Source organism: Chiloscyllium plagiosum, chromosome 14 (genome assembly GCF_004010195.1).
Source record: "Chiloscyllium plagiosum isolate BGI_BamShark_2017 chromosome 14, ASM401019v2, whole genome shotgun sequence".
In the NCBI taxonomy this organism is placed as follows: domain Eukaryota; kingdom Metazoa; phylum Chordata; class Chondrichthyes; order Orectolobiformes; family Hemiscylliidae; genus Chiloscyllium; species Chiloscyllium plagiosum.
Window position 1 is genome coordinate 14214867 of NC_057723.1, and position 16170 is coordinate 14231036.

General features: G+C 40.2%; 1 protein-coding gene across 2 annotated transcripts in view; it reads right to left on the bottom strand.

Annotated features, from left to right (window-relative positions):
• Positions 1 to 15235, bottom strand: part of LOC122556507 (fibroblast growth factor 1-like) — a 46720-nt gene extending 31485 nt beyond the window's left edge. The window contains exon 1 of one of the 2 annotated variants that reach the window (XM_043703220.1): positions 15016 to 15235. Coding sequence is in view for 1 of the 2 variants with exons in the window: in XM_043703217.1 (XP_043559152.1) it covers positions 334 to 350 (17 nt within the window). In the remaining variant the exon portion in view is untranslated. Of the gene's footprint in view, positions 1 to 333; positions 405 to 15015 lie in introns of those variants that run through there. The other variant, XM_043703217.1, reaches the window with a different exon arrangement.
• Positions 15236 to 16170: the final 935 nt, after the last annotated feature.

The following is a 16170-nucleotide window of genomic DNA, read 5'->3' on the forward strand; positions in this document are numbered from 1 at the left end:
CCTGATACCCCCCTCTTTATTCCTGCATTAATTAAAAATAAAATACCTTTGTGAACAATCTTACAATGGTTTTCTAAGGTTAAGCTTCTATATAAATGCAAGCTTTTGCTGCTGCTTCCAGTTTGGCGTCATTGTAAACCACAATAATATGGTAATATGAATTGAAGTAAGGATTCACATGTTTTAGCCAGTATGTGAGTTAGAATCATAAGCCACTGAACATTCAGTATAGAGCATTATTCAACTTCAAAAAGGAGGGTATTGATTGAACTAATGTATATGGACTTACTTTAAAATACCTTTCAAGAATATAACATGGGTGTAACACATTACCTTGCAGTACTGTGCATCAGAATTCCATGCTCTCTATTTGTTGCATTCCATTGAGTATCCCATGAGCATCCTTTTTGCTCAAAGTTCAAAGATCAAAGTATGCAGTGTTTTGCTTTTTAACTCACACCACTAGGTGGCAGCATTTCTCAATAAAACTCTAAAATCCATTTTTGATGGGTTGTTAACTAGTATTTTGTATAATGTTATTCCCTTTCTTGATCTCCTCCTGTTCCTCTCAGGCTGTGATCCCATGGGCATTGATTACTCTCCTAGTTTTGTGACCTCTTGTTTATTCCTCACAAATAATGTGCTTGGACAGCAAGTGGGATCAGAAGTGGAAATAATAAATTACTCTATGTTGTGTCCCTTTGTGACCGTCCAGGGAAGGGGAGAAAGGTATGTCTAGGGTGATGAGATCAGTTGCAGTACTCTTGTTGTATTCAGCATTCATACTTCATGATATGTTAATGGACATATCTTCAATATATTGACTTGCTGCAGTTTTGAGGTGACTGGTTTCAATGTCACTGATACAAATGGGGTTTTATAGCAATCCCCGAAAATGTGTTCTCTTTGTTTTGTGTTTATTCACAACCCCTTCTGATATCTACAACCTCCAACTGAAGAAGGTTCTCCTGATTTCAGTGATAATGATTGACCAGCCCCACCAACCTTATGATTAGATTTCCCACAGTATGGAAACAGGCCCTTCAGCCCAACAAGTCTACACCGACCCTCCGAAGAGTAACCCACCTGGACCCATTCTCTCCTCTATATTTACCCCTGACTCATGCACCTAACACGATGGGCAATTTAGCATGGCCAATTCACCTGGCCTGCACATCTTTGGATTGTGGGAAAAAAACAGAGCAAGCCTGCACAGACACAGGGAGAATATGCAAACTCCACACAGACAGTCACCTGAGGCTGGAATTGAACCTTGTTCCCTGGCACTGTGAGGCAGCAGTGCTAACCACCGAGTTATGATGCCGCCCATTATTGGAGACTTAGTTGTGTTACATTCCCCAGACAGGGAGACAACCTATCAGGGCTTACCCTGTGAAACTGCTTTAAAATCTTGCGTGCTTCACAGAGATCTCCTCCCATTCTCATTCTTCTGTTATTGAGAAATGTTTTGGCTTGTGTTTACAAGGTTTAAAAAAAACTAGGGTAGGAGCATTACTAGACAAGCCAGCATTTATTGCCAATGTCTAATCATTGATGAGGTAGTGGTGGCCATCCAACTTCTTGAGCCATTGTAATGGAGATACACTCACAGTGATGTTGAGTGCAGGATTGGAATGGAAATTCCAGGATTTTAATTTGGTGATCAGTGAAGGAATGGTGGTATGGATGGATTGATAGCGTGTGGTTTGAAATGATCATATGCTGGTGGTAATGTTTACTTGCATTTCCTGTTCTTGCCCTTTTAAGTGGTTGATTGTGGGTTTGGAGAATTCTGTTGAAAGAGTTTGGGCAAGTTGACACAGTGCTTTATGTAGAAGATACATGTAGAAAGATTGGTAGGAGCTTTTAGGAGGATCAACAGGGATCGACACAAGACAAATGGAAACTATTATCATTTATTGCCTGCAGACAATAAGTTGAAGCATAAAATAGCAAGGCTTCAGCTCTCTAGTGGCGTAGCAATGGTGTCCCTACCTTTCCCATTCGCTATTGTTAGTAATAGCTAGTAATATAACTACTACTAAGCTAGTATTATTCCACAAACTTCCCAAGTTCATTCTTCCCACAAATTATTAGTCTCGTGAGACACTTACAGTTTTTTTTCAACTCCTGCTTCTCCCCATCTCCCCTAGACCTCCAAGTTTCTTACACCCACAGCATCAATCTCCAGCAATATTCCTGGTTTCCTTGGAGACTTTGTGGGATGCAAGTGCTTGCTGATCATGCGGTGCTTTTGCAGATGATCACATCTGACAGCTCTTGCTATTTGCCACGTTGAGCAGATGTGATTCTGGTTGAGGTTTGATTGAGGTAATTGTCTACCACCAATTCCTCTTTTGGCATGGGCCTAAGCGCAGATAGTACAATGATTATTGGTAGAGGACAGACCATAACAGAGTATCTCCAGAACAGACTCTGTTTTTACATAACAAGAAGGTTTATTTCATGATAGCAATAAATACAACTACATTCAGTCAGCATAATTACCAGGACTTAGGGAACTCGTAAAAGTACACATGTTGGCCCCAAAAGCTAGAGTCCTTATCTCCATACACACACTGTCTATGACATCAGTAGCATGCGTGGAGTCAATAGAATATGGACCATTACCGAATCCAACATTTTCCCCCCATAGTTAACCCATTACCAATCATGAAGATAACAAAATTATATTTACCCCTACCCCACCTTTCTCCAAGTTTTTGACTTCAAAATTTTGCATGATTGCTTTATCGTAAAGAAAAGACTAGGCCATTGAGCCCTTTGAGCCCGCTCTGCCATTAAATCTGATCAAGACTGATCCCCCAACTCTGTACCGTTCCTGCTCTTTTATTTAAATTCACTCGTGAGATGTGGGTGGTGTTGTTGGCTGGGTCAGCATTTCTTGCTCATTCTTAGTGTTAGTGGTGAGCTGCCTTCTTGAACTGCTGCAGTCCATGTGCTGTAGGTAGACTCAATATGGCATTAGGAAGGGAATTTCAGTATTTTAACCAATACCCTTCGATCCCTTTTGTCCGAAGAACTATATCTATCCTCTTCTTAAAGGCATTTGATGTTTTGACCTCAACTTGGGTAATCCAAGATGGAGGATGGGAAAAATTTCTGGCTGCAAGAGGCTGCTCCTCTTTTGAGGTATTTTTGGTGCTGGAGGTGATTTCCTCTAATTCCAGGAGCAGCAATTACTGTTTTAAATGTTGTTGCAATTGTTTTGGAACATTAAAAAAAAATTCAGAATAGCAGCACTTTTAAAAGGGAGAAAGACAGACAAAGGCAGCGAGCACATTGTCTGTAAGGGAGAGAGAGAAAGAAACGTACACTGCTAACTGACACAGCGGTGAATCTGTGCAGTTCCTGACTCTGCTGTTTGAATTCATGTATAGCTCAACATTGCAATGTGTCTAGGAAATCTTAACAAATAGCAAAATTCACAACTGATGTTGGAGGAGCCTGTTTGGGAGCGGTCACAGCACAGAAACAGATAAGTAAATAGTATTAAGTATAGCCTTGCCAAATATCAACGATAGTGAGTAGGGTGGGTTTTTTTATTGATTATACTTTTTTATTGGGATCTGTCTCTTGATTGAATTTTAAAAATATAAGCCGTAAGTATTAAGTTAGCCTGGAGCAGTGTTTTGTAGAGCAATAAGACTGTGCTATTTTCTGGGTCTGTAGATTGGAAGGAGCAAAATGGCCTTTAGTAGAGTGTTATGCTCTTCTTGTCAGATGTGGGAGTTTTGGAAGAGTTTAAGGGTTACTGAGGATTATATCTGCAATAAATGTCATTGGTTGCAAATCCTGTCTGGTTGCAAATCCTGTCATATTGAATGGATTGGATGGACCTACAGAGGCAATGACAAATTTACAAGAGCTGGAGGTGTGATGGATGACAGTTATAGGAGGGGATAAAAGCTACAGATACAGTCACATAGGTGGGTTAACTCCAGGAAAGGTAAGAGAGATAGTCAGGTAGTAGAGCTGTCTTTTGTGATTATCCCCATTTCAAACAGGTATGCTGTTTTGGAAAATGTAGGAGGTGGCAGACTTTCAGGGGAATGTACCATGATCAGCCAAGTTTCTGGTATCTAGACTGGCTCCAATGTAATGGGGGGTATGTCAGGTTCCAAGAAATCAATTGTGTTAGGGAACTCTCTAGTCAAGGGCACAGACAGATGTTTCTGCAGCCAGCAGTGAGAAAACAGAATGGTGTGATGCCTCCCTGGTGCCAGGATCAAGGTTGTCTCAGGGAAGGGTGCAGAATGTTCTTAAAGGGGAGATGGGGGGAGGTCATTGTACACATTGGAACCAATGACATAGGAAGGGAAAAGGATGACATTCTGAAGGGAGAATATAGAAAGTTAGACAGGAGTTTAAAAAAGAGGTCCTTGAGGGTATTAATATCTGGATTACTCCTGGTACTACAATCTAGTGAGGGTAGGAATAGGAGGATAGAGCAGTTGAATGCATAGATGAAGAGCTGGTGTATGGGAGAAGGATTCACATTTTGGATCATTGGAATCTCGTCTAGGATAGAAGTGACCTGTACAAGAAGAATGGATTGCATCTGAATTGGAAGGGGACTAATGCACTGGAAGGGAGATTTGCTAGAGCTGCTCAGGAGGATTTAAACTAGTAAGGAGAGGGTTGGTATCCAGAGAGATACTGAGGAAGGAGATCAATGTAAGACTGGTACAGTTGAGAACAGAAGAGAGTCAAACAGTCAGAGCAGGCAGGAACAAAGCAGAGAACAAGGTAGGACTGACAAATTAAACTGCATTTATTTCAATGCAGGAGGCCTAACAGGGAAAGCAGATGAACTCAGGGCATGGTTAAGAAAATAGGATTTGGATATCATAGCAATTATAGAAACGTGGCTCAAGGATGAACAGGACTAGCAGCTTAATAATCCAGAATACAAACAATGCAGGAAGGACAGAAAGGGAGGCAAGAGAGGAGGGGGAGTGGCATTTTTGATAAGGGACAGCTGTATTTAGGGAGGATATTCCCGGAAATACGTCCTGGGAAGTTATTTGGGTGGAACTGAGAAATAAGAAAGGCATGATCACCTTATTGGGATTGTATTATAGACTCCGAATAGTCAGCAGGAAATTGAGAAACAAATTTGTAAGGAGATTTTGTAAAAATAATAGGGTGGTTATGATAGGGGATTTTAACTTTCCAGACATTGACTGGGACTGCCATAGTGTTAAGGGTTTAGATGGAGAGGAATTTGTTAAAGAGTATACAAGAAAATTTTCGGAGTCAGTATGTACACATACCTACTAAAGAAGGTGCAAAACTTGACCTACTCTTCGAAAATAAGGCAAGGCAGATGACTGAACTGTCAATGGGGGAGCATTTTGGAGCCAGTGACCATAATTCTATTAGGTTTGAAATTGTGATGGAAAAGGATAGACCAGATCTAAAAGTTGAAGTTCTAAATTGGAGGAAGGTAAATTCTGACGGTATTAAACAGGTAAAGGGACAGCTGAAAAATGGGAAGCCTTCAGAAATGAGATAATGAGAGTCCAGAGACAGTATATTCCTGTTAGAGTGAAAGGAAAGGCTGGTAGGTGTAGGGAATGCTGCATGACTAGAGATATTGAGGGTTTGGTTAAGAAAAAGAAGGAAACATTTGTCAGATATAGACAGGAGAAATCAAGTGAATCCTTAGAAGAGTATAAAGGCAGTAGGCGTATACTTAAGAGAGAAATCAGGAGGGCAAAAAGGGGACATGAGATAGCTTTGGCAAATAGGGATAAGGAGAATCCAAAGGGTTTTTACAAATACATTAAGGACAAAAGGGTAACTAGAAAGCAAAGCAGTCTTTGTGTGGAGCCGCAGGAAATGGGGGAAATACTAAACAAGTATTTTACATCAGTGTTTACTGTGGAGAAGGACATTGAGGATATAAAATGTGGGAAAATAGATGGTGACATCTTGAAAAATGTCCATATTACAAAGGAGGAAGTGTTGGATGTCTTGAAACACATAAAGGTGGATAATTCCCCAGGACATGATCAAGTATACCCTTGAACTATATGGGAAGCTAGGGAAGTGATTGCTGGGCCCCTTGCTGAGATATTTGTATCATCGATAGGTGAGGTGCCAGAAGACAGGAGGTTGGCTAACGTGGTGCCATTATTTAAGAAAGGTAGTAAGGACAAGCCAGGGTACTATAGACCAGTGAGCCTGACGCCAGTAGTGGGCAAATTGTTAGAGGGTATCCAGAGGGACAGGATGTACATGTATTTGGAAAGACAAGGACTGATTAGAGATAGTCAGCATGGATTTGTGTGTAGGGAATCATATCTCACAAACTTGATTGAGTTTTTTGAAAAAGTAACAAAGAGGATTGATGAGGGCAGAGCGGTGGACATGATCTATATGGACTTCAGTAAGGCGTTTGACAGGGTTCACCATGGAGACTGGTTTGCAAGATTAGATCTCATGGAATACATGGAGAACTAGCCATTTGGATACAGAATTGGATCTAAGGTAGAAGACAGAGGGTGGTGGTGGAGGGTTGTTTTTCAAACTGGAGGCCTGTGACCAGGGGTGTGCCACAAGGATCGGTGCTGGGTTCACTACTTTTCGTCATTTATATAAATGATTTGGATATGAACATGGAAGGTATAGTTAGTAAGTTTGTAGTTGTAACGTGTAGTGAACAGCGAAGAAGGTTACCTCAGATTACAATGGGATCTTGATCAGATGATCGGCTGAGGAGCAGCAGATGGAGTTTAATTTAAGTAAATACAAGGTGCTACATTTTGGGAAAACAAATCAGTGCAGGACTTATACACTTAAAGGTAAGGTCCTGGGGAGTGTTGCTGAACAAAGAGACCTTGGAGTGCAGGTTCATAGCTCCTTGAAAGTAAAGTCCCAGGTAGATAGGATAGTGAAGAAGACATTTGGTATGCTTTCCTTTATTGGTCAGAGTATTGAGTACAGGAGTTGGGAGGTCATGTTGAGGCTGTACAGGGCGTTGGTTAGGGCACTTTTGGAATATTGCTTACAATTTTCGTCTCGTTCCTTTTGGAAGGATGTTGTGAAACTTGAAAGGGTTCAGAAAAGATTCACAAGGATATTGCCAGGTTGGAAGATTAGAGCTTTAGGGAGAGGCTGAATAGGCTGGGGTTGTTTTCTCCAGAGTGTCAAAGGCTGAAGGGTGATTATATAGAGGTTTAATTAATCATGAGGGGCATGGATAGGAAACCTTTCTTTCCTTCCAAATGATATACCCCAAAAGTAATGGCAGCATGCATTATGTACCAAAATTGACATTGGACCTAATGTGAAAACCATCCCTTTATACATCTTACATGAGGTGTACACATGAAACTATCACAGTATGGTGCACATAATAAACTAAATATTACAATCAGTCCAGCATTCCATGCATTGGCATTATCCACCTTAAGATGTCAACTTGGCTTCCCAGGATGGATACCTGAATGCTTTTACATTGTTGGTCCAGTATTTATTGATTAGTCAGTATGCAAGAATCTATATTTTGTCACAGTCCATTAGGTAAAAAGCCTTTATTGCAGCCCCAGAAATGTCAAACTGTGACGTTCAGTCTATCCATGACATATCATTGACCAAGACAGAGTTGATTCTATTGGTAACTATCGGTAAAAGCAATGCAGTATTGTATACGAAAGGTGATTCCCAACCAGCATCACCCAGTTTGTAGGCAACATTCATATAGATAAGCACAAGGTGGAACTGGATTCCATGGTACAAACATAATCTTCAAAGTCGAGCATCGTACTGCTTGGTGTAATTCCATTACTTATATAGTGCCATCTTTCTTGAAAAATACATGTATGCTCAGATTCAACATGGCAGAACAATGCATTAAAGCGCAGTCCACACAATATTCCTACTTTGCAAGGGCGTAATCCAAAATACACGTGTGTCAAGCTATTTTACAAGCTTGATGCTAAGAATGAATATTGGTTCATGTATCTTTCCTTCTTATTGCAGGTGCTGATAACTTTTAGAACACGTTTCAGGAGAAACTGTTTTCTCAGATTACAGTTTGGATTATCCTCCTACCAAGATTTGTTCCTACAACATATGGATTACATCATCGAGAATCTTCTGGATTGTCTCTGTATCAAAGATGACATTGTGGTCCTTGGAAGATCTAACCATGAATGTGACACAAACCTCCTTCAGCCCATGACAGTAGAAAGGAAACATGGTCTTATTCTCAACAGGAAAAGAAATGCTGAGTTAACATGAGCCAATCAATTTCTTCCATTCAATGAATTCATATTGATCTGATCCTACCAAAGTAGAAGACATGCAGAAAATGTTTACAATGCAAGATAAAGATAACTTACACAAGATATCTCAGTTTCTTCAACTTTTTATCCATTGCTGACCGGATTGCTCCTCTTCAGGACCTTCCCCACATGGGCACTCCGGAAGATACAATAGGAAGATTGCCAATCTACTTTCCAATCTCACAAAAATGCTTTATCATGCAGCAAATGTGTGATCCTCCAATGCTTTGCATTAGTAGTAAATGAAAGGCTTTGGAGCATTACAGGATGACGAGATTACTGTATTTGGTTCAAAGGTCATCACAACGGCTCAGGTAGAGTTCTCCAACAGTGAAAGAGAAACTCTTGCTCTGGTTTTGGAACACAATAGTTTCACACATCCCTATTAGACAAACATTTCATTGGCCATAGTAACCACAAACCACAATGATCTGTCAAAAGTCATCCAAGAGTACCTCTATGATGCAAATCGTTATTTATGAAGATCCAGGATACAATTTAGGTGTACAACACAAACCTGGTTCTGAAATTATAACTTCCAAAGCTCTTAATCAATTTCTAATTCCTGCTAAGAATATGAAATTACTTTAGACCTACAAGTGAATTATTGAATCTGAGTTGGAAGATAAACTTAATATCAAATTGCTCATTTTAGTCACAGTTGAGCAAAACAGATTCAATAAATGACGTCAGATGGTAAGCAGCTGCAGCAGCTCAATGAGATCATCAGTGGGTGGCCTGAACACATTCAACAGATCCATGAACAGACATGCTCCTCTGCCCATTCAGAGATGAGGCACTGGATTCTCCAGGAATGTCATTTTTAAAGGGAAACAAGTCATAATTCAACAAGGTCTACATAAAGTCATGCTGGATAACATAAGTGTAGGTCGCATGGATGCAGAAATAAGACTATGAGATTGGCTTGATTAGTATGATTCTGAGTTACATTATTTCTGTGTTTCTGATGTCATATGAGTCCATCTATTGTCCTGGCATCAATCAAGATATTGAAACAAAATCTCATTCCAAATTGGATTCTTTCAGACTCATGGTGCAAGATCGTGACTGATCTTTTCCATGATCAAACAGACACAATTACACTCTGATCAGTGACTAATTCATCCAAATGTAATTTTGTGCAACAAATCAAAGATATAACTTGTCCAAAACCTGTTGAAACATTGACCACCGTATTAAGTATATGTAGGGTTCCTCACCGAATTGGGTCTGACAATGATCTGTAGAACACTCATGGGTCCTTTCAGAAGATGCAGGAATTGGGGCATCGATGTAATACTATTTCTCACTGCCCTCAGTCTAACAGTCTCAAAGAATGCACTGACTGTGAAATGACATCCATGATAATCAAGTGCAAAGAGAATTGCCAAGATTTTTAGATGGCTGATAAATCCATGTGCTACTCCTCTAGGCAGGGGTTTACCTTCACTGACAGCTCTCATCAAATTAGAAATCGCACAACACCAGATTATAGTCCAACAGGTTTATTTGGAAGTACAAGCTTTCGGAGTGCTGCTCCTTCAACAGGTAGCTAGTGGGGCAGGATCATAGGACATAGAATTTCTAATAAAAGGTCAAAGTATCATACAACTGAATGCAATGTATTAAACAAACCTAGATTGCTGTTGAGTCTTTAATCACTTAGAATGGGTTGCAGGATTCGATTGATTAATATGTAAATTCCAGAACTTCTTTCAAGTCATAGTCCCGTGACAACTTAAGGTTTTATTGGTATATAAAAAAAAGGTGATATCTCAGCTCAGACAATGCATTAAAGGTCTGAGGTTAGAGTCTGTCTGTATCCTATCCTTGAATCAGACTGGTTCTATTTCCAAAGTAAGAACTGATTGCCTACAGATTGTGTTCTTTTTGAACAAAATAGAATGTATTTGCAAATGCAAATTCACTCCTTAGACTTCTATATGTGTATGCAAAGTGTATGCATATGTCATAGAGAAGGAGTGAGTGTGTGCGTGCATGTGTAAGAGTATGTGCATGCTTGATCAAGTGTGTGCGAGTGTGATGGAGTATATGGCTGTGAGAGGTTGTGCGTGTGAGTGTGTGTGTATGGGAGAGGGACTGTGTGAGTGTGGGTATGATTGTGTGTAAGAGTGTGTAAATATATGTATGTGTATATGTGCTTATGTGTGAGTGTGTGTGTGAGTATATAGTGTAATGGGGTTACCTGTATTGTGACATGAATCCAAGACTCCAGTGAGGCCGTCTTCATGGAGTACCAAACTTGGTTATTAGCCTCTGCTTGGCCACTCTGCATTGTTGCATATCCCAAAGTTCGCCTTGGAGACTGGTACCCCAAATAACCGAAACTGAATGTCCTCGATCACTGAAGTGTTCCCCGGCAGTTACATGCGTGACGAGACCAACGTTGTCTATCTCATATGCTGTGTGCAAGCCATGGTATATTGGTGAGACCAAGCAGATGCTACGACAATGGATAAATGGATACCGTGCAACAATCGCCAGACAGGGATGTTCCCTCCCAGTCAGTGAACACCTCAGTGATCAGGGACATTCGGCCTTGGATCTTTGGGTGACCATCCTCCAAGGCAAACTTTGGGATATTCAACAATGCAGAGTCACTGAAGAGACGCTGATAGCCAAGTTCAGTACCCATGAGGATGGCCTCAACCGGGACCTTGAGTTCATGTCACACTACAGATGACCCTACTGCACTAAATAGTTGTACATACACACACTCACACACAAACACACGTACACACACTCTTAACATGATCACACTCACACAGAGCCGCTCTAATACACATGTTCTCTCTTACAAGCACACTCACACTCATGTGCACACTCTCTCACAGGCATATAACATTCACACTTGCGTGTACACTCTATCAAGCATACACACACACATTCTCTCTCTCTCTCTCTCTCTCTTTCTCTCTCTCTCTCTCTCTCTCTCTCTCTCCCCCTCATGCACACATGCCGCATATGCATATATAAGTCTGTGGGGTGAATTTGCATTAGCAGATACATTCTATTTTATTCAAAAAGCGTACAATCTGTAGGCAGTCAGTCATCGAGTCATAGAGATGTACAGCACGGAAACAGACCCATTGGTCCAACCTGTCCATGCCGACCAGATATCCCAACCCAATCTTGTCCTCCCTGCCAGCACCCGGCCATATCCCTCCAAACTCTTCCTATTCATACACCCATCAAAATGCTTTTTAAATGTTGCAATTGTACCAGCCTCCATCACCTCCTCTGGCATCTCATTCCATACATGTACCACCCTCTGCGTGAAAACATTGCCCCTTATGTCTCTTTTATATCTTTCCCCTCTCACACTAAACATAGGCCCTCTAGTTCTGGACTCCCCCAGAAATCCAGAAAATACTTTGTCTATTTATCCATAAATACTCCAATTCTGGCAACATCCTTGTAAATCTTTTCTGAACACTTTCAAGTTTCACAACATCTTTCCAATAGGAAGGAGACCAGAACTGCACACAATATTCCAACAGTGGCCTAACCAATGTCCTGTACAGCTGCAACATGACCACTCAACTCCTGTACTCAATACTCTGTCCAATAAAGGAAAGCCTACTAAATACATTCTTCACTATCCTATCCACCTGCGATTCCACTTTCAAGGAGCTATGAACTTGCACTCCAATGTCTCTTCCATGTGACATTTTATAAATTCTTACTTTGGAAATAGAACCAGTCTGATTCAAGGTTAGGATATAGACAGACTCTAACCTCACACCTTTAATGTATTGCCTGAGCTGAGATGTCACCTTTTTTTATACTGATAAAACCTTAACTTGTCTCAGGAATGTGACTTTGAAAGAAGCTCTGGGATTTACATATTAGTCAATCGAAACCTGCAGCCCATTCTAAGTGATTAAAGACATAACAGCAATCTAGGTTTGTTCAATGCATCACATCAGTTGTGTGATGTTTTGATCTTTTACTATAATTCTGTGTTTTATGATCCTGCCCCAGTAGCTACCTGACGAAGGAGCAGTGCTCCGAAAGCTTGGACTTCAAAGTAAACCTGTTGGACTATTATCTGGTGTTGTGTGATTTCTAACTTTGTCCACCCCAGTCCAACACCGGTGTGTCCAATCATAGCTCTCACGAAGAAAGATCCACCAGTTTGTCCTTCCCACATTCCACCACTTGAACACATGTACATGATGCATTGTAATGAAGGAAGAGAATCACACAAGAGGAAGTTTAATGAGTTCTCAGACAGTTATTTCAACCTGAACCAAGGCAATGTTAAGAATTTGAGATTGCCATATGCATAAATGAGTTTGTGTCAAGATACAATGACATTGTGTCCACTCTAGGTTATATGGCATTGTAATGAGCAACAGCTAAGTCTTATCCAAACTGCATATAATCAACCATCCATCACACAATGAATTGGATACTGATATTGTGTTAGTGCAAGACATCACACACCTATGATAAATAACGCACAGCTCATGATGGCAGACAGTGCATGGAGTACAGGGACATCACCAAGTTGTGATAACTATAAGGATTACATCCGATCATGTTATATATCCATAAGTGGGATCTTAATGTGTAGAGAATTTGTCTATATGCATCCTTGTACATTTCTTAGAAAAGGGTCCCACTTTTTAAAAGAGAATAGTGGTATGTTGCATTAATGCATAGATCCCAGAGCAAACTGGCAGTGTGCCCTAAAGGCAGTTAGATGCCATCACCATGAGGACATTCCAATATAAAGGCACCTGCCCCACCTTTAGTAGCAGAAATAATCATAGGAATAACCTGCTTACAGTCATTGTATCTTTGTTCAATGTAATTTGTAAGTCTGAGATCTTAAAATTGTGTAGACAGTTATGCTGTTGAAAACCTTCAAGACATCTGTCCCATTTTCATGGTAAATGTTACAAGGTCTAAAGTATAAACAACACTCAGACCATAACATTAAGGCAGTGGTGTTTTACTCAGAAACCACATTTGACAGTTGTCAAAAGGAACTAATCCCTTTCCTAAGTGTCAGAACATTGGGCAATGATAGATTCAATCCCTGTTATGGAGGTCTGCTTGATTAAAAAGCCTTAAATACTTCCTGCCCAGTCTCATGTGAAAAGTCAGATCATCCATGTAAAGCACAGAAAAGCAGCTGAGAATTATAGAATACAGGGAGAAAGTGAGGACTGCAGATGATAAAATGAACTCCAGTGAAACACTTGAGACTATTTTGCCTTTGAGTAAAGCAAGTCCTTGACAAGAAACAGAACTGGATCAGCCATAAAAATATTGTGATTAATAACAGCAGGTAAGAGGTGAGGAACTCTCAGGTAAGGAATTCTGATTCCGCAAATCCTGTCCACCTGTCCACAAGTTAGGAATAGTCTAGATGAGTTCAGCTGCAAGTATGCTTGACAAAAAACTTGACATCATTCTAAACAAACCAGCCTGTTTGATTGGCACCTCATTAACTACTTTGATCATTCCTTCCCTGCTCAACCAATGTAAACTGGTGATTTGTGAAATAACTTGCAAAAGCTTCTTCAACAGCATCCTCTAAACCCATGACTTCGACCTATATGGAAAAGCAAGAGCAGCAGGTGCATAGGAACACCAGCCCTTGAAAATTCCCCTCCAAATCACTCTCAATCCTGATTTGGAACTACATCACTGCTCATTCACTGTCATTGGGTCAAAATGTTGGAACTCCCTTCCTAACAGCATTGCGGCTATACCCAACACATCGATTCCAGCAATTCAATTAGGCAACTTACCAACTTAAGTTCCAGTAGGGATGGATAATGAATGTTGCCCCCAGCCAACAATGCCAACATCTCGTGAATGAATGAATGAGATATAATATTGTTAATATTGAATTCATTTAATTCATTGGGAATGATATGCAAGAGGTAGTTGAATCATCAACAAGTTAACTTTACCTCTGCCATGTTCAAGAAAGAAGGGAGAAAATTAAGATGGGGAAAATACGACACTGTTTTAAAACAGAGAATGGAATTTTTCTTTTCATAAGTAAACTGTACTGAAAGGAACATCCCCCACATCCCTTCTAGCCAAGCAAAGGCTCTTCGATGTAGGATGGAAATGAGAATTTTGACAATGTCCCATAGACATTTTTAAAAAATGGCACATTTTTGACAAGCAGACCAAAATATTTAGGTGATTTGTGGTTAGCCTAACTATAAATGTCTCCTGTTCAAAGCTGACTTTAGTTCTGAATTTTGTAGCGTTTCACAACATAATTGCTCATTATTGTGTACCGTGCTATAACAGGGATCTTTTTAATCTTATTAATCTTTTCAAGATGGTCTAAAACATGTACTTCAATCTACTGTAAAAATAACAAATGAAGCATTTTGAAATTCAAGTCTTCACTGCTTTTCAACTGACCTCGAATAGTTAAATGATAGATTACTGCTGTTAATAGCAAATGTCCAAATTGGAATAGAATGAAACTCATCTGGTGCAATAAATCAACCGCCCTCAATGCAGTTTTTATCTTACATACATAAATGATTCAAAGACCCATGCAGGAGTAGGTTTAATCTGTTGATTGCTGAAATATGACCCGCATGGGCCTACAAAATAGATTGCTATTCTGACACCTCCAGGACTCTTGTGGTCCTGGTACCGCCCAAGACTTATTTATTGAAAAAATTGTTCACCTTACCTTTCTAGGAGGCTGGAGTATTGGGAATGTACGGGAAAGCACAGTTAGGAGGAGTGCACGCAGAACCAGAGGCCCCACCAACGTCTGAATACAAAAGTTGTCTGTGTGAATGCTGCTTCAGCTCGACTGCCAATGCTGATACCCAGTCAGAGTTCTAATCCTTCAGCTGACTGTCCCTGCGAGACTGCGAGGTTAAGGCTGGACGACCCAATGCTGCAAACAACAGACACGTGAACAGGCAGCAAATGCTTTTTAACCACTCTGCTCCCATCGCGACCTGGTTATTCCTTTGTTTGATGTGAAAAGAAATGTTGGTGGTTTCAGCAAATAGTGACATGGTTAGAATCTGGCTTTCAGAGACAGCTTGAGTATTGTTCCCATTCTCATCCAATTGGATCCTTTGTTCCCAGTAAGTTATGTCAAGTCAAATGCCTTGAATGTTCTCCCTCTTAGCATTGAGGAATAGGGGGCATAAGTCAATGATGCTGCTGAAAAGGTTGTGGAATTTTGAGTGCAAATACCCTCAAGTAAAATATTCCCAAGTACTCTTCAATTGTCTATTCCTCTGCTCGAGTGCATCACCATCCACAAACCTGGCCCCATTTTTAAGTCTTGCACAACTATGTTTTTCTATGTAATTACTTTTTCTGCATATTGCAAGTTCTTTTGAACACTTTCTGAAAGAAAAGTTTGCTTCATTAAGGCCTGCCCAATATTTTCTTTCTTTCCACATGCAAATGTAGAAGGTCAACAGGTACTAGCAAATGGAACGTTGGCCTTTCTTTCAAAGGGAATGGAGTATAAAAATACAGAAGTTTTGCTGAAACATTACAAGGTACAAATCAGATCACACCAGATTACTGTTAACTTTTTGATTCCTTTATCAAAAGAAAGCTAGAGTGACATTGGAGGCAGTCCAGTGAAGATTTACTAGGTTGATCCATGTACTGTGGGGCTTTCTTATGAGGAAAGGTTTGAGTTTAGGAAAATAGGAGGAGACCTTATTGAACATATAAGATTCATAGAGGGTTTGTAGCTCTGAGGGTAGCTGTGGAGAAATTGTTTCTTAGGGATTCTATGATTCTATATTTGTATATATATTCTATATTTCACAGGATAAATCACATCAATAAAATGTCCCTGATTACAGATTCT